Source organism: Ambystoma mexicanum, chromosome 9, assembly GCF_040938575.1.
Source record: "Ambystoma mexicanum isolate Mex_15411 chromosome 9, UKY_AmexF1_1, whole genome shotgun sequence".
NCBI lineage: Eukaryota > Metazoa > Chordata > Amphibia > Caudata > Ambystomatidae > Ambystoma > Ambystoma mexicanum.
In genome coordinates, this window is record NC_090931.1 from 1,294,906,091 (window position 1) to 1,294,928,412 (window position 22,322).

The 22,322-nt window shown below is 43.8% G+C and overlaps 1 protein-coding gene across 2 annotated transcripts in view; it reads left to right on the forward strand.

Moving 5' to 3' along the window:
• SLC12A8 (solute carrier family 12 member 8) overlaps positions 1–22,322 on the forward strand; it is a 652,049-nt gene that overhangs the window by 513,477 nt on the left and 116,250 nt on the right. For both annotated transcript variants that reach the window (XM_069616644.1, XM_069616643.1), the window contains exon 11: positions 17,993–18,090. In XM_069616644.1, coding sequence (XP_069472745.1) covers positions 17,993–18,090 — 98 coding nt within the window. The remainder of the gene's footprint in view (positions 1–17,992; positions 18,091–22,322) is intronic.

Sequence of the window (22,322 nt, forward strand, 5' to 3'; positions counted from 1 at the left end):
TGTAGACCTTCTCAAGCATGCTCACCAGCCTGTGTGTCAGACTATTCACTACAGTTTCAGGCATGATTCCCGTGCACTGGACAAACTGAATTAAAGTTCTAGATGTGAAACATCTGCAAAATTACAATAATAACTCATTTCACATTTTAGAGCTATATAATAACTGCACACCCAGCCAATTGCAGTATTTCTGGGGTCTGCCACTAGAGGGATGTATTTTTTATAATTGGAGGTTAATCAGACACAGGTCCCATGGGCATCATTGCATTCATGTGCTGGCAGGGTGCAGTACACTGGATGAGTCAAAGTACATGAAGAAAGAGAAATGCTTCTCTGCATGTACTCTTGTAAAGGTAGCAGTGTGTGGTGTAGGTGGGATAGGTCCATATACACACGTGCACAGACAGCAGAAGAAACCTCCAACGTGAATGTTGGTGGCCACAAAAAGGATTGAATAAAGGCGTTCCTTTTGCACCCTACAAGGAACTACCTTGGTCGGTTTCCAGGTGGGTGGGCACAGCGCTCCAGATAACATTTGAGTAGGAGTATTTTACTCCCTATTTTTTAAAGCTGCAAGCTACATGATTTTTAGGGGAAAAAAGGTAATTCCCCTTCCCAATTGGTGTATTTTACAAGCACGTAAGCATAGGTTTTAAATGGAAATGTTTTTGTAATTAATATTTCTTTGCAGCGAGTTATTCATGCAAATTAAGATATTAAATGTTCCCTCTTCAGATCAGGTAGTAATAATAGAAATTCATGCCTGTGGCACTAAGTGTACTACTTGGCAAAACATGTCCATGGAGCTGGTGAAAACAGGGGACAAGCTCCTATTTATCCGTTTTCCATTTTTTTGGGGGGAGTTTTTTTCTCCCTATGTCGGGAGTATTTGCCAAGTTTTAGGGAGTAAAAGAGGCCGATCTGTAGGGCTGGGTGGTCATGCGAAACACTCATTTAATGCAATTATGTGCAGCCTCCTATACTGCAGCATGTGCTAGTTAGCATCTGGCCCCCACTTCTCAGAGTAAAAAGCATTTCCACAAAACAGCAGCCAAAACTGTTGGCTTCGTCAATGCAGGTTTCTAATTTTCAGGTTCTGGATTTTTCCCCAGCCTAGGCTAGAAGTAGAAAGGGGGCTGTCTTGATAATGCACAATCACCACAATTCCCTGCTAACCAATTGAATATTTTAACGCTCCGCCATGGATCTACAAGTATTTTGTCCACTGTTGTGCAATTCGACAACACATCTGTTTTGCTTTATTTACTTTGTCGTTATGTTATGAGTGAAATGGACACTTCTTTAAGCACTGCACAGATAGTGAGAATTTAGAAATCGAATTAAGATGCAGTGGAAACCTTACATGTCTGTTTCCAAGTTCGACTGCGGATCCCCCAACTGAGGAAGATTTTACGCAAATGCATACTATGACAAATAATGAGGTATAAATTAGCAGTAATAATAACCACCAAGATTAATAATAATAACATGATGATGATAATAATAATAAAGCAATGACTAGTAGCTAAAAAGGAATAAAAGCATTTTAGTGGTGCAATTGGGGACATGTGAGTATGGTATATGTAGATATATGAAGCCTGGTTTTATTCATTTATTTATATATGTTTGTATTTATTTCAGCGCAAACTCTAGGCATCTAGGCGCTGGTTACATAAGTCCTTGGTACGTTGGCGAAGTGCAAGAGTAGGCATAAGGATACAGACACACCTAGTGCGTGTATGCAGACTGGCAAAGCCTCACCTTATTTTACAGGGGGCTACATCAGATGGCATATGACTCAGATAGGTAGGGGTGCACAGACTTGCAAAGCTACACTTCATGTGGAGAGGGGTAGCAACCAAGAGGCTGCCACAAAGTATGGACTCCGTAAGTAAGTCAAAATAAGCAGTGAGCATAGGAGGAATGTCTCACGCACGTGAGTGGCACTCGAAAGGCACCCTTAGCATAAAAACGAAAGTGGAAGCACAGATGTAGGAACATCTGAATGAAATTTTTCCAGACAAGGCACTCTAAGGCATGCATAACCTAGTGTTAATGGGAATGGTAGATAGCCATCGATGTGCAGAGGTGAAAAAGGTACGCAACAGTAATAGAGACAGGGATAGTGCTCAGGCAAGAAGGAGGTAGAGGTGTGCCTTATGGCAGCTTACCGAGGCGAGTGGAAGTTCCATGAAACCAAAAGTTGTAAAAGTTTGCAAAAAGATTATAAGGAAAGGTGCCTTTTCACGCTCCGACAGGCTCAGACAGGGCCTTTGTGTGGGCCTTCGTGCTGTGGCCGGCTTCCTTGCCTGCCAGCTTGGGGTTGGTCCAGGAAGAGAAACAATGGGCCAATGAGGAGCATTGTGACTCAATTGTCATGGTTACCCTCTGAGGCACTCCTGTGCCAAGGAAGAGGGCGGCCATGCCGGTGTGGTGGAGGAGCTAGCAGAGCTGGTGCTGCGTGCACCTAGGGCCAGGCTAAAAGAAGGCTAATGCGTGCGAACTCGGGTGCGGGTGACAAAGGGCACTGCTGCTGCCTAGTATATCATTTACAAGTGGTGTGCAGGGCACTGTGCACCCGATGGGCTTCCCTACATTTATTATTGCAGGCAGAGTAAACTGCCATCAATGCAGGGTCGGGTCGTGGGAGAGGGAAGCCAGGAGATCCTCTCGCTTCGGCGAGCATCGTGGTTAAGGGTGATTGCGGCCATGGCATCTTAACCAGTGGCATACCGAGAGGGGGGCAGGGGGATAAACTGCCCCCCCGGCGCTTTTAAGAGCCAGACTGGGACATTTGTCAGTGGGACATCTCTCCCATTCGGCACCTCGGTGAGCGTGCCCAACGGGAAAGGTATCCCGCTGGCAGCACTATGTGTGCTGAGCAATTCGTGTGAATGGAAGAGGTGTCCCACTGCCAGGACAATGTCCCAAGGAGCTCCGTGCAGCAGAGGGGCTCTCACGTTGCTCTGTGTCAACATTACAGGAGTCAAGTGTTTGGTGGCTTGGAGTCCCTCTGTTCAGCTGCTGTCAATTGCTATACATTCACGCCTGGAGGCGTATAACTTTTTTAAAATGACCCCCGGTGCGGAGTGAGTGGAATGTTTGGTGGTCGGCGTGAGGCGTCTGGTGCGTCTCCAAATATCATTGCGATCAACATAGCGATTGCCTGATAATGGACCGCTTGAATGAGGAATGAAATGGAGCTGCGGCATAATAAATATTGGTGAGAACTGACAGAATTGTTTTAGTGACAGTGCATTTTCACGAGTAGGCTGTACTACAACTTTACTTTTGTTCGATTTGCCGTCGCATGTGAGCAGTGGCAATAATGAAAATGAGTGGCAATATCTATTATTTGTTTTAGAATAACAGGTGCAATCAATTGCTAAAGTTGTCAAGAGCAAGAATTACAACGTAGTTTTTAAAATTATGTGGTGAACGGTGTGACTTGGCCGATTGAGCAAGCACGTATATTTTTGCACGTACACTCAGTCTTCACAGGAAGTGTTCGCCGTTGCTATAGACTGTCAGTGACTGCGGGGTAGAACTCTTGGAACCCTTTGTGCCGGATCACGAACGAGAGCCAATCAAACAAGTAAAGCAGCTGTCAGTAATGAGTGTTGGCGACTGTTGGGTTTAGCCCTTGGAGCAGATTAGTGATTACGAGTCTACAATAATTCAGCTGTTTGGCTAAAGGTAGAAATATTTATAGTACAATAGTTGTTTAAGAAGCTTTGACTGTGATGCACAAGGGGAATTGCAGGAATACGTATAAAGAAGGGCAGCAGTTTGTTGCAAGACCCCACACAGACTGCTACCATCAGCAATACATTTTTTTGGGATAAAATACATATATGCAAAACAATAGCAGTTGTTCTTGCACTCATTTTATAAGTGCTTTGGTGAGCACATTTATGTTTTGCAAGTACTTTTTAACGTGGCATCATACGTGGCAAAACTAAAAAGTATAATCTAAGGAGTGGGCAACCTACCCCCTTGGATAGAAAATGGCAGCACATTTAGGATTACTGGGGGCATATGTTTACCAGACAATGCAAGAAACAATCACTACCATCTTTCCTGCGCATGCAAGGTATCTCAATCGCTTCCAGACAATGCAATACTGGAATGCCAAATGACATGGCAGAAGATATTGACATCTGAGGTCCTGTTTTGTGTGATGTGGAAAGGAGAGAAAACACCTCACTGATGAATGCATTAAGTTTAGAAGATGAAATTCATGCTCAGGATTTGACTATATCTTTCTGTCAAATGTTGAGACAAACGACATAATCTCCTTTGAGATAAGAAAACTCGGCTGAGTGATCACGCAATATTAACAGCAAGTTTTTCAAGACTGGGTGATGCTACTCATAGCGTCAACTCTGCTTGTACAAATATAATTACTAATGACTCAGGCAATAGGCTAACTCAATTTAGAAAGAATGTGTCCAAAGTCAGTCGAGACCTAGAAGCATTGTGGAAAGTTTTAATACAGTCTCAGAGATCACTGCTCTTCCCTTAAAGAGTTTACTTGTACATTGACCTTCCTTAAAGGGAGAGTAAACACAGTAAGGAATTGGGAACAAACTGTGTTTGAAGAAATTGAGGGGACGCACTGTAATGCAATCATAAGAACTTATCAGAAAAATGTAAGGAAAGATCTTGAAGTAAAGAGAGCCTTGCACATGGAGTGGGAAGAAAAAAAAAAAGTAAAACACGAGCACTTAAACAAAAACATAAAGATTGGCTGAAGAATTGTAAAACATTAAATTGCATCAAAGAAAATCAAGAGTGTCTTATAAATATCGTTCAGAAAGATGCACGTGCGATCTGGTGGAAATTAAATAAGAGGTAAAACTCAACCTAAGACTTAATCAACATGTGTTGCAGAAGTGGATTGGGTTGATCATTTCTCTGCTGACTTTATGAAGAATGGAAGGGATGAGGCAGCAGATAATTTAAGTATAACAAGGGGCGAGACATACAATTATTAATTCTATATATTGAGGACATAAAATGAACCATTGAAAGATCTAATAATCATGTGGCCCGTATGGAACATCAATTCATCTTCTCAAGAACAACATAGATTTATGGGCCGAGATTTTCATTAATCTCTTCAGGCAGATAGCAGAGACGATGGTGATCCCAGATTCTTGGCACCACCCAATGACAATACCAATGTTTAAAAAAAGAAGACACGACTCACCCACAAGTTACCATCCCATTTCCCTAATAGATTGTTCCTCATAGATCCTCACCAACTTTATCTTGAATGATCTTAATAAATGGGCTGAGAAAGTGCAAAGAAATAATCCTTGTCAAACGAGATATAGGAAAGGGATTGGAACAGTAATGCGTGGGATGGTCGTACATTCGTGCATGGCTCTAGCAGGAAGTGCGACAGGTCGTACATTATATGTGGCAAGCCTGGATCTATCCTCTGCCTTCGACAATGTGGATAGATCAATTTTGTGGAACAAGTTGCGGAGGTGGGGGATCGATCCTGGCCTGCTTCATATGTTGGAATTGTATTCCAAAAATGAGGTGAGGGTAAGGTTAAATACAGAGGGGAATCTGTTGCGTAACATAGCCATCAATAGAGGAGTCCGCCAGCGCTTTGTGAAAGCGCCATCTTTATTTAATGTATATATTTCTTATCAATGGGAACACGCTTCAAAATGGGGAGCCTATCCACGCAAACTAAATGGTAATGGTATTCATTGCATAGCATATGCATATGACCTGCTCTTATTAGATCTTAAACCTGTTGGCCTTCAACATTCAATAAATGGGGTAGCAGATTATCCTAGTAAGAACCAACTGGTGATAAATCCAGCAAAATCGGTAGTAATGACTGTAACTTGTAAAAAGCGGAAAAGGCCCTTTTGTTTGTCCATTAATGAAATTCTCATAAAAGAAGTAGATTTGTTTTATTATTTGGACTTTATTTTTACTAACACAACTATCTTAAATATGTGGAAAGACAAGATGCGAGCTACAGCCAGAGCGAGTATTTCCTTAATGAAGTCTATTAAATCTCAATTATGTGACTTCTCGGTTAAACCACTTATTGAGTTTTACCGCATGAAAGTAACCCCTATGATAGTTTACGGAACTGAAATAGTCAATTTCCCAAATAGGAAATATTTTGATATTCTAGGAGTATATATTTGGAGAGAAGTCCTTAGGCTCCTTCCATCAGTCCCGATCAGCGTTATAGGTTTAGAAATGAATCTACATTCTTGGTGGGCCTCATATACAAACAAGTGCATCTGTTTGTATAGGAAGATTACTGATGCAGAGGTTCGCAGTTTATCCAGCATACTGGGAGAGACTGTTAAAGGCGATTTTAATAAATACCTTTTAAAATTTTAGTAGATGTCTTGAGTTTATACAATTTTTAGGTTTTAATAATGATGATTCCTATAGTGTCACAAAGCAAAAGTTGTGAAACTGGGACAGAATAACAGACTCAGAAGATTTAACAAGGATTGAAATTGTATGAAGGAAAATCTGTTTGATATGTTACAAAAAATGAACTAAGACCATACCTACAAAGATTTCCTTTGCCTGTGTTCCGATCGCTGTATATGACATTTCGCTTGAATTGTTTTACCTATTTTAGAAGTGGTTGGAACCAAACTAAAGATTCCAATAGAACTAAGCTCTTGTAGAGTATCTAAAAGACTGCATACCGAAAAACCTTTATCATTTAATTACTGAATGTCCGGCATAATAAACATCACAGAAGATAAAATATCTTGATCCGTTTGTATGCTCCACTTCAAAGGTTATACCGCAAATACTATGGAAAAAGCTTATGAATGGTGCACAAGTATCCTTATATTAGCATTAATGAGGTTTTTAAAGGATGTTTTTAAATTGGTGAATGAAGTTATTTGAATGAGGTGTTAGTATTAAGGGTAACCATGTAGAATGTTTTCTTTTTTTCTTTTTATGATGAAGATGAATTAGTGTATAAATTGTTTTTTTCTGTTTTTGTATCATGAATACTTATGAATATGGTGTTTGATGAATTCATTGTTTTTTAGATAATTATGGAATTGAAATTGATGTTTTTGATAATGTTCTATTTGTGAATGGTATGATTTATAACTAAAACACAATAAAGTACAAAAAAGTGAGCCATAAGGTACTGCTGGGAGGGAGGGAGGTGATTCTTTTTATTTAAGTTTTATTGGTTCCAAGTTAGTACAGCAAAGTGACAAATAAAACATTTAACAGTTTTAAAACTTCCACCATCCCCAAATAAAAACTTTTTTTTCCATTTAGAAAAGGTTTTTAAAAAAGAGAATAAAGAAGATAAACCCTCCTTCCCTTAAAATATCAAATGGAGAAAAACAGATTTCAACTAATCCATCATAGTGTCCCAATCTTGAGGTTTACACATCTACAGTCTCCGAACTGCCACAAGACACATGAATAGGCTTAGCATTCAGGCGAATTATTGAGTCCACAAATTTGAGCATTCCCAGAACCTAGCCTATCTTTTGTCCCAGCATTCCTCCACAGATAGTGATCCTATCCTACCCAAATGTTCTTCCATATGTTGGGATCTAAGCTCAGTTAGTGCCTGACACTCCATCACAATGTGGAAGAGCGATTCCACCTGTTCACCATTTCCACAGAATCTACAAAAACTATTTTCCACCCCTATTTGATGTCGCTTGTACTGTACCTCACGAGTGGGCATAACATTTAGGCAGCATCGCAAACGCAGGTCCCTATGGAAGGCAGAGTAAATTTGCAGAGGTAGAGAAGCAAGTAATTCAACCCCTTTTTTTCTACCCACCATCTAAAGGTCAGGGGGTCAATAGTTCTTGCTTCGCTGGTATTAATCCAATCCGAACCTCTCTAGGGACTCCTTAACTTTGAGAGGGTTTGTCTTCAGCAGGTCAATGTCCCAAGTACTTTATCGAACCACAGGTTCAGGACTCTTTCATTTGACCAGCCCAAGGTTCTCAATATGGAAAAGAGGGCAGCCCCCTCAGTTATGCACACTTCCGATATAGAGAAATCACCTTCCACATGACTATACAGGCCATCGAGGTAAGACGTGGTTTGTTCTGGATGTTAACTATCGGGGAAGTACTTGGGAAGTCTCAGTACACAGCGCCAAAAGTACCCCTCCATCAATGGCCTCACCTTTTCACGTAGGTTAAGCAGTGTTTCTGCACCATAGGTGAGAACCTGTGTCACCTTCTGCCTATAGAAGGTAAGCACTGCCATAATGGAGAAGCCCCCATAACGCCTGTGGATGGTAATTCTCTGATTCGTAAGGTTTTTAAGTCTGTCTCTCATTCAGTCCAATTGGGCACTTTCGTTTATGTTTTTATTTATTTTAACTCCCAAATATATAATTGTTTCTACCACTTCTAGCCGGCATTCTTCAACCTTCCAATCAAAAGGCATCCTTTATTTCTTTCTAGCTGATGACATGATCAGAACTTGTGATTTTTTTTGACGTTCATTCTCATGCCATTCACCCCTAAGTACTCATTGAATGCTAAATTTCTACAGCCATTTGATCGAGAGACTATATCGTCTGCATATAGCAACCATTGGACCCCAGTCATTCAGCTTAGGTGGAAACACTCGAATAGTCCCATGTGAGCTCCCAAGGTCGTACAGGTACAGACTAAATAGTAAGGGGGCAAAGGCGCAGCCCTGTTTGAGCCCACAATAAGTCTTGATTTGTCTAGACATCACTCTCCTTGCCCCCAATCTAATCTGTATCGACCTTTCAGTATATAATGCTGTATGGACTCCAATATGTCATCAGGTCAGTGCCATTTTTTCAATTTTACCCACAGACGATTACGATCGACTCCATCAAAGGCCTGGAAGGCCATATAAATTGTGGATTTTTTTTTCAATCGACCTCTGCTTCAATAGGGTAAGGACAAATAGATGTCCCTACCCCCTTTATGAAGCCTGTCTGTCTGGGATAAAGTATTCCCGACCTGGTCGCCCAAGCATTCAAATCTCGAACCACTGAGGCAAAGAGCTTGCCCAGTGAATCAAGAAGGGACTTTCAGGAGATAGTTATTCGGGTCAGCCCTATCTCCCCTCTTGAACACTGGGACAACCCAGGCCTCTTGCCATGAACAGGCACCTGTCTATTCAACATCACCCGGGTAAACAAGGACCCCGAAAACTCCGCCCAAGCTTCAGGTTTGCTCTTCAGGATGCAATTGGTCACACCATCCGGGCCAGCCACTCGAGATGAGCTAAGCTTCATAATCATGGATCTAGCCTCAATTACATCAAACACGAAGCCTTAGCCCTTGGTCTCATGCACCTCTTGGATCGGAAGCAGGGCGGCAAATATCTTGGAGTAATGGCTTATCCAACCCTCCTCAGTTACACCACCCATCATGTGATCTTTCCTAGAGTTTACTCCATTGTTGAATAGCTTCCACATGTTGCAGGAGTTCTTCATGCAAACTGCTAGCAGCATTGTCTCTGCATCATTCTGGACAAGTACCGCTCTGTGCCTTGACCCGTTTCTTAACCAGATCTTCAGACTGTTGCATTCATGCGCCTTAGTTTCCTCACCTCCGCTCTACATGTCCTACAAGCTCTTACCAGGTCAATGTTATAGCCATGTTTTGGGGTATGATGGATTATACCCCCTTTATCTGCCCTCTGTTTGAAGCCATGTGCAGGATCCATTCATACTCCACCAACCTACAGTCTCTAGCAATGCCCTGGTCAAGCCAAGATGGTAAAAGGGGAATTTTAGATTTCGGGATTTTCACTCTATTCATCCCCCCATTTAATTCAACCAGGGGCATAAGTTTATGCTTGTGCAGACCTAATGCAACCTGCACAGTGATGGATAGCAAGTCATGGTCACTCTGTCGAAGGGAGACTATCTCAAACTTCGAGACCCTCCCTCCCAAATTAGATGACACGAAACAATAATCCAGTCATGCTACTTGTATTCCATTTCTCCGGGTGGGAGCACCCGGGCAATCACCATCAGTTTGACCATTTAGCAGCCACAATTCTCGCATTTTCACTTCTTCGGCCCATCTACGAGCAATCCCATCAAAAATATCCAGCCGCAATGGCCACCCATCTTTACATAATAGCCAAAAATTGAAGTTGCTGCAGATCAACATTTCAAGATTATTCCAATCTATTGGGGCCTCATCAACCTTCTCCGTGCTAAGATCTACAAGCTTACCAGCTTGTAGTCCCTTAAATCCATGATAGACATTTATCAAATGGAGATTGGCTCCTCCATTTAAATGGTGCCTCTCTATTGATAAGATTTGGACATATGGATTCGGTGTGAGGTGATGACGAATCCCAAAGGCCTGTTCCACTTTGATTAGAGTGAGAAGGCCAGAGAAGGACCGACCCAAAGTTCCCTTAAGAGCAGGATTCAGGAAGACCTCATAACCATCTCACGCCGTCTTGTCCCAGAGCCATGTCTCCTGGAGAAATAGGATGTCATAGACCCCAGCACCTTCCCTTTCTCCGTAAACAAAAATTCAAAGCCCTGTGTCCATGATCCCACTCTCAAAGGTTCTGCAGGCTCTTTCTCGTCAGTCTATTCTCCAGCAAGTATTGCCAAAGCACCCGCTGGCCAACTCCAATCAGACTGGTTTGTTACAATGTTGTCGGGAGCACGTTACCGATCTGTGGATTTTTTAGTCCATTGTTCCTAATCGTGAAATTCCCCAAAGTTCTCATTTCTTTCATTTGATCTCCTGTTAACAAAGGCAGATCCACCTCATTTTTGCTTGCAGGCTTTTTCATACATATATTAGAGGTTAGTTGAGGCACCTGTTTCTTAACTTGATTATTCAGAAATCGCTCCACACTTTATTCGCTCAAATCATACCCCAATGGTAGCAGCCTTTCACTTTGCTCCACTAATGCCTCCTTAATAAGGTGGGATTCTAGATGAAGGATTACAAAATCTCCTTGATCTTCCGATACAAATACAACCACTCTTATATCTGTTGTTATAAATATAAGTGCTGGTATACACTGCATGAGCTTCATCACAGTTCCCCTGTTCAGGAGTAGAGCTTTTCGGTCTACTATGATTCTTTCTAGGGATAGTTCCGGAATCTCCTCTGTTCTTCTTGGAGAGTGTGAACGCTCTTCCTGCATCAAATTCTTCTGGGATCTGTCAACGTTACCAGGTTCTTTCTTCCTTTCATCCTTGGTCTTTTGGCCAGTTGGAGCCAAACGGCTCTTCAATCCTACAGCCTTTTTTTTCCTCCAAAGTTTGGAAGGTAGAGGCCGATTGTAGCTGCGTAGATCTCACCGCTCAGGTTAACCGTAGCGTTTCTATTCTCCATGATATCATTCGAGGTGGGCCTATTCTCTGTCAGTTGGTTGACCAGGGGGGCATCTTTCATATCCTGGACCGGGTATTGGGTTGACTACCAGGGGGCCGTAATCCATTTTCCATCCCCTATTCTGGCCTGCATTAATGAGGATTTATCAGCCGTCTCCCTTCTGGCCAGGTCACAAAGCCTGTGCTGCCACTGATTGGCTGTTTCAGCCTCAATGTCAAGCCTCTGTTCTAGCTTTTCTGTGAACATATCTAAATTTGTCAGATTTAGCAGCAAGGTGGACAAGAGGCTCACTTGCTCTTGGATGGTAGTTTATTGACTCAGATAGCTTGCAGAAAGGAGATGGGGATATAGCCAGAGAAGCCATCACTGTGTTTTGGATATTGGCTATCATCTTTAAAAGTGAGCCCCCCTTGCTGATGACCACTCCCAGCCTCACTATAATTGTTCAGCATACTGTAATCTGAAGATGATGAGCGACGCCTTCTGGCCGGGGACGCCTAAAGCAATCATCCTCCTCAATGCTTTCACCCACCTATGAAGCTTCCACTGGGATTTGGCACCTTGCAGAAATACTACTACAATTTGCCATCGTGTTCTGAGGCACTTTGTCCACTACAGTTTCCACTCCTGGTGCGGAATCCCAGGCCCCCCGCTGAAGACCACCTATATCAGTGTTGGTTAGCTGCCCTGGAGGGGCTTTGCTCATCTCTCAGGGCATCAAGCCTCGCTTTTATCATTGAGATACTCAATCGCCTTTGCATATTTATTTTTTCTGTCAAAAGCGATACATCCACTGCCAGTTTTGCAGTCACATCGGAGTTTGATTCAGGGAGCTTTCCCCATATTCTTCAGGATTAGGCATTTGCCTATCCTCCATTTCCATTGTCTCGTTCCGTGGGAGTATGAGTTCCAGTGAGTGATGGGTTGGGCTTATCAGCCCTACTTCTTTCAATTGCTCCAGCGGACAGTCCTTCATGTCCCTCTCACGGGACCACTCTGTGCCGTTCAACTGGCTATTTCTATGCGGGGGAGCTTAGCAACGGCATTTCTTGCTCTGCCCCCTCCCCCAAGTCCGCAGAGTCTTTTGCGCTTCTCTGTGTTTGCATTCAGTGACCCTCCTTTAATCTCCTTCATATGGACATTCCTCCCCTCCGATGCCCTGTGTCTATTTGCAAAGCTCCCAATAAATGTTGATTTTACTGGGTTCATAGAGCTACAGAGGTATATTCCTGGACCAGACAAGCCCTTTACCTGGTCCATGGAAGGATTCATGCTCACCATGCTTACAGTGAAAGACTGAGAGGTTACGGGGCCCGGACAGCAGATTGAAGTCCTAGGGGGGGACAAGGACAGCAATGGAGTTATAGCGCATTCATTCGCCAAGGCAGGCACCGCAGGCGCTGCACCCAATCTCACCTGAAGTCTTGTTCTGGCGCCTGCTTGGTTATTTGCATCCATTGACATCTTCCTCAAGCTGGGCAGTATATGAATTGCGAGTGGGTGTCCCTCCCCCGCTAACACCCACTTACCACCACTTCGCTCCGCTTCGCGGAGGAAGGTGCTTTTAAGTGGTTTTGGGGACGGCAGGTAGTAGCACCTAGCGAACCGCAGCACGTCACTCACTAGATTCCTTTCCTTTCCACGCGGTTTTTAAAAGTGTATTAACACCACAGCATTCACCAACAGAATGTTCAAATAAAGCAGCCAGCCAGTAAAGTATCCAAGTAGCGGAGTCACACCCACAAACACCCACTTAGCACCACTTCTGGGGGCTATTAGCAGGGACTTTTGTCCCTTTAGAATTGTGAATGGGAGGCAGTGAAAAGAAGTAAGAAGGGTGCATAATGCTGCATGCTTTATGAAATAATGACTATGGGCCTCATTACGAGTCCGACGGTAACCCTGCAGTTGCTACCGGTGGGTTGCCGCCAGATTCGTAAAATGTTACTGGCGCCTGACTTCCCGGTGCCACTGGGAGATTACAAGTCCGGTGGCCCTGGAAGTCAGGCGCCAGTAAAATGTAAGTCCCCATTCTGGGTTACCAACCGTGTCGGCGCTTCTGTGAAGGGTCTGCCTAATGTGGCCGCTGCGCCCGGCAGGGTCAGACCTGTCGGGAGCAGCGGCCACGGCATGCAAACACATAGTTTGCCAGTCCTGAAACAAGGGTGCCCCTGAGCTTACCAGCACCCTTGTTTCCGGATCGGTAAATTTGGAATGAGGCCCTTTAGCTTTAAATCCCTAAGGGGATTTTGTTGTGATGTTACTTGTTGAGGAAGCATGAGATGGCTTGGAACACTGTGAGTGCATGGAATGTTTGACTATGAGCTTCGCTCCAGAGTTCCAATGCTGTCAGTTGGGCCTGGGTGATGGGACCCGGTGGTCCTTCTCTTATACAGCTTAAGTAACCCATAATAAAGAACTCTCAAGTAACATTAAGAAGAGTATGAAGTTACGTTACAACAATGGCGACGAGGATTACCAAGAACCAAGATAAGAAGTAAGCTGAGCTGTGGTGGGGGAGCAGCAGAAGAAGCAGAGAGACCACTGCCCCCAGTCATCCAAGTAAGTCCCATCACCCAGGGGGGGCTATTTGCGCAAGGAGTTAAGAACAGTAAGAAATAAGGGAGCGGAAGAAGGGAAACAGTGAAGCTCCCTAAGATAACTACAACTCCCAATAGTGATGCGCAGGCCTCATAAGTAAGTTGAAGCATAATGCCTGAAGAAGTATAAACAGGTGTAAAGTAAAGAGCAAGAGATTGGGAAGTAAACGAACTCCTGTTGGACGTTTGGGCCATTAAATAAACAAACCCCATTCATACCACAAGCGGGAATAGTGTGGGGGCTGTCAAAGGGAGGCCTTTATGAATGGAGGTGGCGGTCTGTATGACAGTCTGACATTTGAGAGGCGCATAGTGAAGTGCGCAGGCTGCGTGAGGAAGCCCCGATCCCCAGGGCAAGAGCGACCTCTGTATCACAGCAGGAGGAAGAAGGATCCGATATCACTTGTTGATACAAGTTTTGGCCCAATCCGGGGTATGGAGAGTATAAAATGAAAGGTCCCAAGAATGGAGCGTGAAGCGGGAAGATGTTCACTTTACCGTGAGTACTGTGAACAGTGGGTCCCTGTGGACTCTGTGGTCCGTTGATGTACGGGAGATCTATGCATGCCCAAGTCTCATATGATAATGATGACGTAACAGCACGGTTGCGGGAGTTGGCGGAACAATGGAATGCCGTGGCGTAATAACTGTAAACTATTCAGTGAGCAGACTGCGCGCCTCTGGTTTATTTCGTGTTCGTATCTTCGCGAACACGATCTGGCAGTGCTGTAGAGGAGCAGTGAAATAAGTGTCAGAGTAAAGGACCTAAGGAAAACGTCTGACGTGATGACGTTCACCAATACGAAGGCAAAACGTCCCTGGCAAAGAGAAAAGTTCAGGTGAAGGAAAGAGGCACTGTACGTGCTTGCTCAGGACTGTCAGTGCGGCAGTGAAGTGCAGACGATTAAGGTCGTGCGCAGACAAGGAGTGAGGAAGGAACAAACGGCATAGAAACGGAAATGCGAAAGGGATGTTCACGAAGGAAACAGTAGGTTCACGATGCGACATGGAAGCAAGTTCCATCGTTGAGGCAAACCCTCAGGGATGCCCAGAAGAGTGTGGCCGTCGTGTGTGCACCTTGTCAACGTTGACATTAAAGCGGCACAATGAAACGGAAGAATAACGTGAAGCCTGTGGCTGCAGCGTGATTACAAATCACGCTGCCACGAACACTGGACTCAGGGGAGAAGTTCGAGTGACCAACATGTATCCTTTAAAAATTTTGTTGTATTTGCAGTCTCATGCATGCATAGATCAGTTTAAGAATTTAATGATCAGTGTATGTGTGGGAACTGCACGTGAAGTTGGGAAAGTGTTGTCTGAAGAAGTTTGCAAGTATGTGAGGTTGAGAAGTAAAATGTAGTAGATGTAACACATTTTGAGGCATTTCAGGATAAAATGGACTCATGTGGACTTTCATAGATGTGCACAATTTATGCAAGTATGTGTGTTACAGGTGAGGTGTCGGGCCGCTAGATGTAACACTTTGAGGCATTTCAGGTTAGGTTGCAAATAGCAACATGGACACATAGAAATGGAAACGATACTTTAGGGGAATGTTTAAAATGTTGCATTGTCTTTTAGTAAAAATGAGTCACAAAATGCGATGCATGGAAGAATATAGACTTAAGGTTGTACGTGTGAAGTTATGGACGTTGAGTTTGAAGCATAGATGTTTTAGAGTTGAAGAAAAATAATTGTACTCTGTAGGAGTTGTGGTTATTTCATTCCTAAATTTGGTGAAAAGGGTGAAGATGAAGATGAGCAGGGATGGGGTCTCAGAGTGAAGGGATAGCGTCCCCTGCGAATAGGGATAGCGTCCCAGAGTAAGGGATAGCGTCCCCTGCGAATAGGGATAGCGTCCCAGAGTAAGGGATAGCGTCCCCTGCGAATAGGGATAGCGTCCCAGAGTGAAGGGATGGCGTCCCACTGCGTTAGGGATAGCGTCCCTCTGCGCATAGGGATGGCGTCCCATAGGAAGGGATAGCGTCCCCTGCGAATAGGGATAGCGTCCCATAGTGAAGGGATAGCGTCCCACTGCGCATAGGGATAGCGTCCCAGAGGAAGGGATAGCGTCCCATTTTGAAGGGATAGCGTCCCAAGGATGAGGAATAGCGTCCCACTTTTAAGGGGATCGCGTCCCGTTGTGAAGGGATAGAGTCCCACTGTGAAGGGGATCGCGTCCCATTGTGAAGGGATAGAGTCCCACTGTGAAGGGGATCGCGTCCCATTGTGAAGGGATAGAGTCCCACTGTGAAGGGGATCGCGTCCCATTGTGAAGGGATAGCGTCCCACTGTGAATAGGGATAGCGTCCAAATGTCAATAGGGATAGCGTCCCACTGTGTGAGGAGTTAATGTTTTTGAGTAGGTTAAAGTGCAAGGAGGTGGTTACTCCCAGTGTTTTGGTTAGTATCACATTTTGGTAGGGAGGATCCTTCCATATGTGTGTGGGTGACCGATACCATGGGGTCATGGGTGTCGCCCAGATGTTTTGAGTTGCATCATCTCTAAAAGATGATATTTCATCAGCATAGTTCTCCTTAGTGAAAGGCCCATTAAAGTTTACCTTGGGATGGGTCCTTTCTGGTAGTGTCATGTGAGGAGAGGTATGCATAAAGTGAAATGTTCAGTAGGTCCTCCAGCACAGCGTTTTTTTAAGGTTTTCTGTGTCTAGGAGGGGTGTGAGCAAGTTAAACATCTCTCTGACAGGTTGTCATCGGAAAGGGAAGAGATGTCATCATATTGATTGCGTTGGACATCTTTTTACATTGTCAATAGGAAGGGAGATGTGTTGTGATGTTACTTGTTGACTGCGTTGGACATCTTTTAATATTGTCAATAGAAAGGGAGATGTGTTGTGATGTTACTTGTTGAGGAAGCATGAGATGGCTTGGAACACTGTGAGTGCATGGAATGTTTGACTATGAGCTTCGCTCCAGAGTTCCAATGCTGTCAGTTGGGCCTGGGTGATGGGACCCGGTGGTCCTTCTCTTATACAGCTTAAGTAACCCATAATAAAGAACTCTCAAGTAACATTAAGAAGAGTATGAAGTTACGTTACAACAGATTTGTTAGGCTCACATTAATGTGCATGATGCTATTGTGACTTTGCAGCAAGGTGAGGAGAATAAAATTAAAGAAATACTCTTATTGCTCAACATATTTCTAGGCCAATGTATATAGTGTATAGTTAGTTTACAATGAAATGCTAGTTTATCATGTAATGTGGTTTGCTTGCGAGGCATTTCTATAAATAAAGTATTAAGCATATGAAATGCAAGGAAAAACCTCAATAAATAACTATATCAACTAATCCTGGTAAGATTTGCTTAAATTGCCCACATCCTGGTTTCACCATTTAACCAAAGTGTGTGATCCTGGGCAAATCATTTAATCACACTGTGTCTTATCTGCAGCTCTGTAAGTGATTCTGATTCACTCCATAGCTTATGTTAACATATCACGCTATTATTATTTTTTTAAAAGCCTAATGACTATAGAGTTGCTCCATATATATTAATAGTGCAATTTAGCTATTTTGCACCACGAATATATTTGCCACTTGGCCTACTTATGGAAACTTGTTCTAAAGTCACTTGCATGGTCTCTCCAAGTATCAAAGACAGTTGATGCTCCTTGCAGTATCCTGTTCTGTGAAGTCACTTCTGCTGGTGCAATCCATATGCAAATTAGGAGGTTTGCATGTATTTTGCACCAGAGCGCCAACTCTAATAGATGAGTTTCCTGCATCTGTAATGATCCAGCTGTTTTCATTTTATGTGTTAAAATGCCATCTGCCACTAAAGTTACCAGTAGATTGTGGCACGGCTGGGGGCGCAAATGAGACTGTATGGAATTGCACGCACTGCATTTGGGGGATTAGGGGGAAGTAGCAGTACTTTTTTCGGGGCTCGCCCCACGCACTTGCAATTCTGGATACTCCCCTGATCTGAACACTGCAAATGTAAACAGTAATTATAGAGCTGTAGGATGAGCACGAGCTTGTTAATCGACCTGCGGCCTTTCCTTTTTTCCCCCCCTAGAACCGCACATGAATCCGAGATCTCAGGAGTACGAAATTCACAACATGCCGACTTCATTTTACTCCAAGTTCTGCAACCACTGGATATCCCTAATTGGCGTAAGTGGCTTCGGCTTGCTGATCTGGCGCCGGATGGCGTCCCTGCCGGAAATTGATGAATTCTCAAATGTGCATGAGCGCATCCACGTGCACATTTCTGAATAAGTGTTAGTTCAACATGGCTGCTGGATCCATCATGGGCAATAAAGAGGCAGTGGAGTGGGTTTTCTTACCTGAGAGTAAGCCATGTACTATTAAAGCGGTTCATGTGATGGGGGTGGTGCTGACCCATTCCCTTCTCATAACCTCCATTTTAAGCTGCACTCAGTTGGATTGCTTTGGGGATGTTATTTGAATTGGTTTGTTTGAAAAGCTCTGTTCTGCTTGATTATTATTGCCATCTTCATTACCCCGGATTTCGTAATGTTCTGCTCACTCGTGCCCTCCCTTCTTCATACCTACACATACAACTTGCCTCGTGTGCTTGTTGCTATGTAGTGCAGACCTAGGAACATAGGAATCATCGGGGTGTTTGGGGTGAGGGAGGGGGGTGCTATCCATCTCACATGGTCAGGTTCAGAGGATACATCATCATTTATTCCCTTTCTGCAGCACCACATTTCTGGGTTTAGAGAGGTCCTAATGGGTGGGCAAAAGTAGTCCCCTACCCGATGCAAAGAAGTCAGTGCACATTTTTTATTTATTTGTTTACACAAATAGCATTTATTTACATATCATGCCCCTCGGATCCCTCTCCCCTGAACAAACAATGAGCCAAGAACCAGGCCGGTGTACAGGAAATGTATTGGTATTTATTTAAATTAAAAGTAATTGAAATTAGCACGAAAATGTAAAGAACCACTTTATCCGTGGCACAAAACAATCAGCTTCTCTCAGCACAAATAAATCACAAAAGTGAGTTAAAAAGAACACAATCACAATTCTTCCCTTTATGTAAATTTCAGTTCACTAAATAATTACACTCGTCAGTCACAAAGGCAGCTATCATGTGATGTTGTGCGATTTTGATTTTGCTTTGGTTTTCAGACCCCCCCCTTGCTTTGGTCTAGGTTAGGAAGTCAGACAGAAAAATTGGAATGCTTTGTGGAATTTTGGATTTCAGACCACCCGTACTGAAAGGCCTGTGTCAGGGTCTGCTGGACAACAAGGATTACCCAATTCATTTATAGGCTATAGTTTTCAGCACACACTGGGAAGTGATCTTTGTTGATTTCGAATTCTAACAAAAGTCACCCCGTCGTTTTCTGCCAAATAGGGAATTCATATTTTTGGTTAAATAGACTAAGGATTTACACAGTCTCCCCCCCCCCCCCCTTATAAAGGGAAAGGATTCAAGGCAAGCAGACTCCTCCACCTTTTGGTTTCCCAGGGCTCAGTTCTACTTACATAGCAAGCCTCTGTTTAAGATTCTGGAAAGCCAGCTGCATCTCAGGACATCTGGAAAATTAGGGCAGAGATCTGGTCATTCCAAAGATGGCCTCCCGCTCTCCACCATAGTACCCAGTCAGCTTTGAGGCCTTCCTAGAGATAGAGGGCTCCATCCAGATGCACACTCAGAAATCTCCTCTGGTGTCTCCTTACAGCTGTCAAATGGTAAGTTTCAGCAGCCTTCCTGATGGTGTGTCTCTTCTCTCTGTCCTCCTGTCTTTCTCATTTTTCGGTCTAGTGCCGTCCCCCTTACATAGCAACGATGACCCCACCAATTTTACAATCTTGGGGAGGTACCCTGCAATAATTCATGCCACTAGAATTGGACAGTTACCCTTCTCTCTCCTCCCAAACCCAGTCTCCAAGTCACGATTGGTTTAGGGGTCTGGAGCAACATATGGCAATTCCCATTTATAATCGCACGTTGTTCTCCTTTCAACTTTTTGGCAAAAAACTAGTTATGTATCACAACTTCATAATTTTACTTGTAACTGCCAGACTAAACATATTTTCTGTTTCAGCTAATCATGGGGAATTAGATAAGCTGACCACCAAATCTGTGCCATATAGCACGGCCATGTGGCACCTTTCTGCCATTTCCATAAAAAGCACAACAGTTATGAATATGTACGTTTTTGAGCATATCCCTAATTTCATTTTTAACCTGCTCACCGACTATCACCCTTGGAGCATGTTCAGATCAGCCAGAAACCTAGTTTAACTGGCCATTACAGTTCCAAGAGTCACAGGTAGATGCATTTTTTATCCCGAAAATCGCCTAGAAATTACATAAAAAATGGTACAAAAATAAAATCAGGCCGCCTTATGCTGGCTGACAAAAATGCCCAAATTATAATAGTCCTTTTAAATTAATTGTGAATCTTCATGTGGGATAAATGGCCCGGACTCCTGCCTTCCAGTCATTTGTTTTCACTGGTTTGGCCTGTGCCCAGAGTTCCTTTGTGCTGGAAGCTTGCTCTTTGAAGTGGGTGCCCCCATTTTCACACATTAGTCGTGCTTCATCCAAGGGTGATTTTCCTTGAAGTCAATGCTCTCAGAGCCAGCAAGTCTGGAGAACACATAATTTCGACACCTTTAGCAGGACATTTTATTTACGGTTGGTCATTAGACGGGATAAATGACATCCAGGCTGAGAGTGGGAGTTTCCATGAAGACCAAGTGGCTCTTCAAATGTCACAGAAGTTTTGGTAGGTGAAATATAATATACATTGCTTTTGGTCAACTCGCACATCCATATTTTGTTTTCCTGACATTGTTCTGTGAGCATTGATATTTTTTCACTTTTTTTAAAAAATGTTTTTGACATTTTCTCACAAGACAATTTCGATACATGTTGAATTCACAGTATCCTTCTACAGTTTCTTCACGTAACAATTAAAAGATAAGTGCGAAGCAATAATCAACTCAAGTCTTGTGTGTTAACCCCATCCCTCCCCAACCTCCCCCACCCCTTTTCCACTCATCACATTACATAGGATAAGACCCACGAACAGTATGCAAATTGACGATCAGCAGTCTTGAACTGATTCTGCGCTGATTGCTATTTTTTTTTTTTTCCTTTTCTCTCGCCACAACATAAGTGCGTAATACAAAGCATGGGGTAAACAATTGACTGACAGTGTAGGGCACTGCCCATAGCTTTACTTGTTGGCTGCAGTGATAATTAGGTCCGATTAGTCTGTGGGCTCCCAATATGTAGTATAATATTCTAGGAAGGGTAACCATATCATGTCAATATTTCTGCGTGATTCGTCTACAGCAGCCGTGAGGCTCTCCATTTCATAAATGACGTGCGCTTTCAATAACCATTCCCTTTTCTAGGGGAGTGCGGCTGATTTCCATTTAATGGTCATGCACACTCTTGCTGCTAGTAACAGATTGCGTGGCAACTGCATCAATGACTCATATGTTTCATCTTCCTCTGATTCTGCTCCGAACACCACCAGTATGGGTGTCAGCTCCCTGTGGATCCCATCTAAGGCTCGGATCCATCCCAGCACTTCCCGCCAATACACATGGGCCTTGTCGCATTTCCACCATTGGTGCCAGTAATCACATCGTTCTCCGCAGCCCCTCCAGCAGTAGGGAGATGTCCCGGGGAACATTTTGGACAGCCTTAGGGGTGTGTAATGCCACCTCATCAGTAGCCGTGCCTTGTGCATTTTGTATTGCATGGAAACTGATGACGTCCACACCGCCCTGTATATACCCTTCCATAACTTTGATTGAGCTTCTATAGCTAGATCAGTTTCCCATTTAACTTCTGACGGTGGGCGTTGACAGTGACCCCTTGCGATCAATGATTTGTACATTTTTGATATGAGACCTCTCGACACTTGGGGGGAGCTTAAAATTTGCTCAAACGGTGTCGGGGAGCGTTTTAGGGTGTCGCCCCACCTAACGTCGTGCAGGGCGCTCCTTAACTGGAGAAAGAGCATGGGGGGAGCTTCTGCGCCCTGCAGATTAGTCTGTAATTCTTCCCTGGTGGTGAATACCTCGTTTTTCCACAGCTGTCCAGCCCAGCTAAGACCAGCTTCGTACCATGGCTGAAATCGCTGGACAGCACTCAACAGATCTTGGATGGGTGGAGCCCAAATACAGCTCAGGGGTGAGGGCCAAGTCGTGACACCCTGCATGGCTCGAGATGGGCGCCAGAGGGACCACAACACCTTGAGGATGGTGTGTTTTCTAATTCTTTGTGTCATGGCTGATAGTGGGACCCATAACCATTCTCCCAGCGTGACTGGTGCAAAAATATCATTTTCTATTGCCACCCACTGTTTTTCTGGGTTTTCCCACAGGTGGTCCGGGAGTACTCGAAG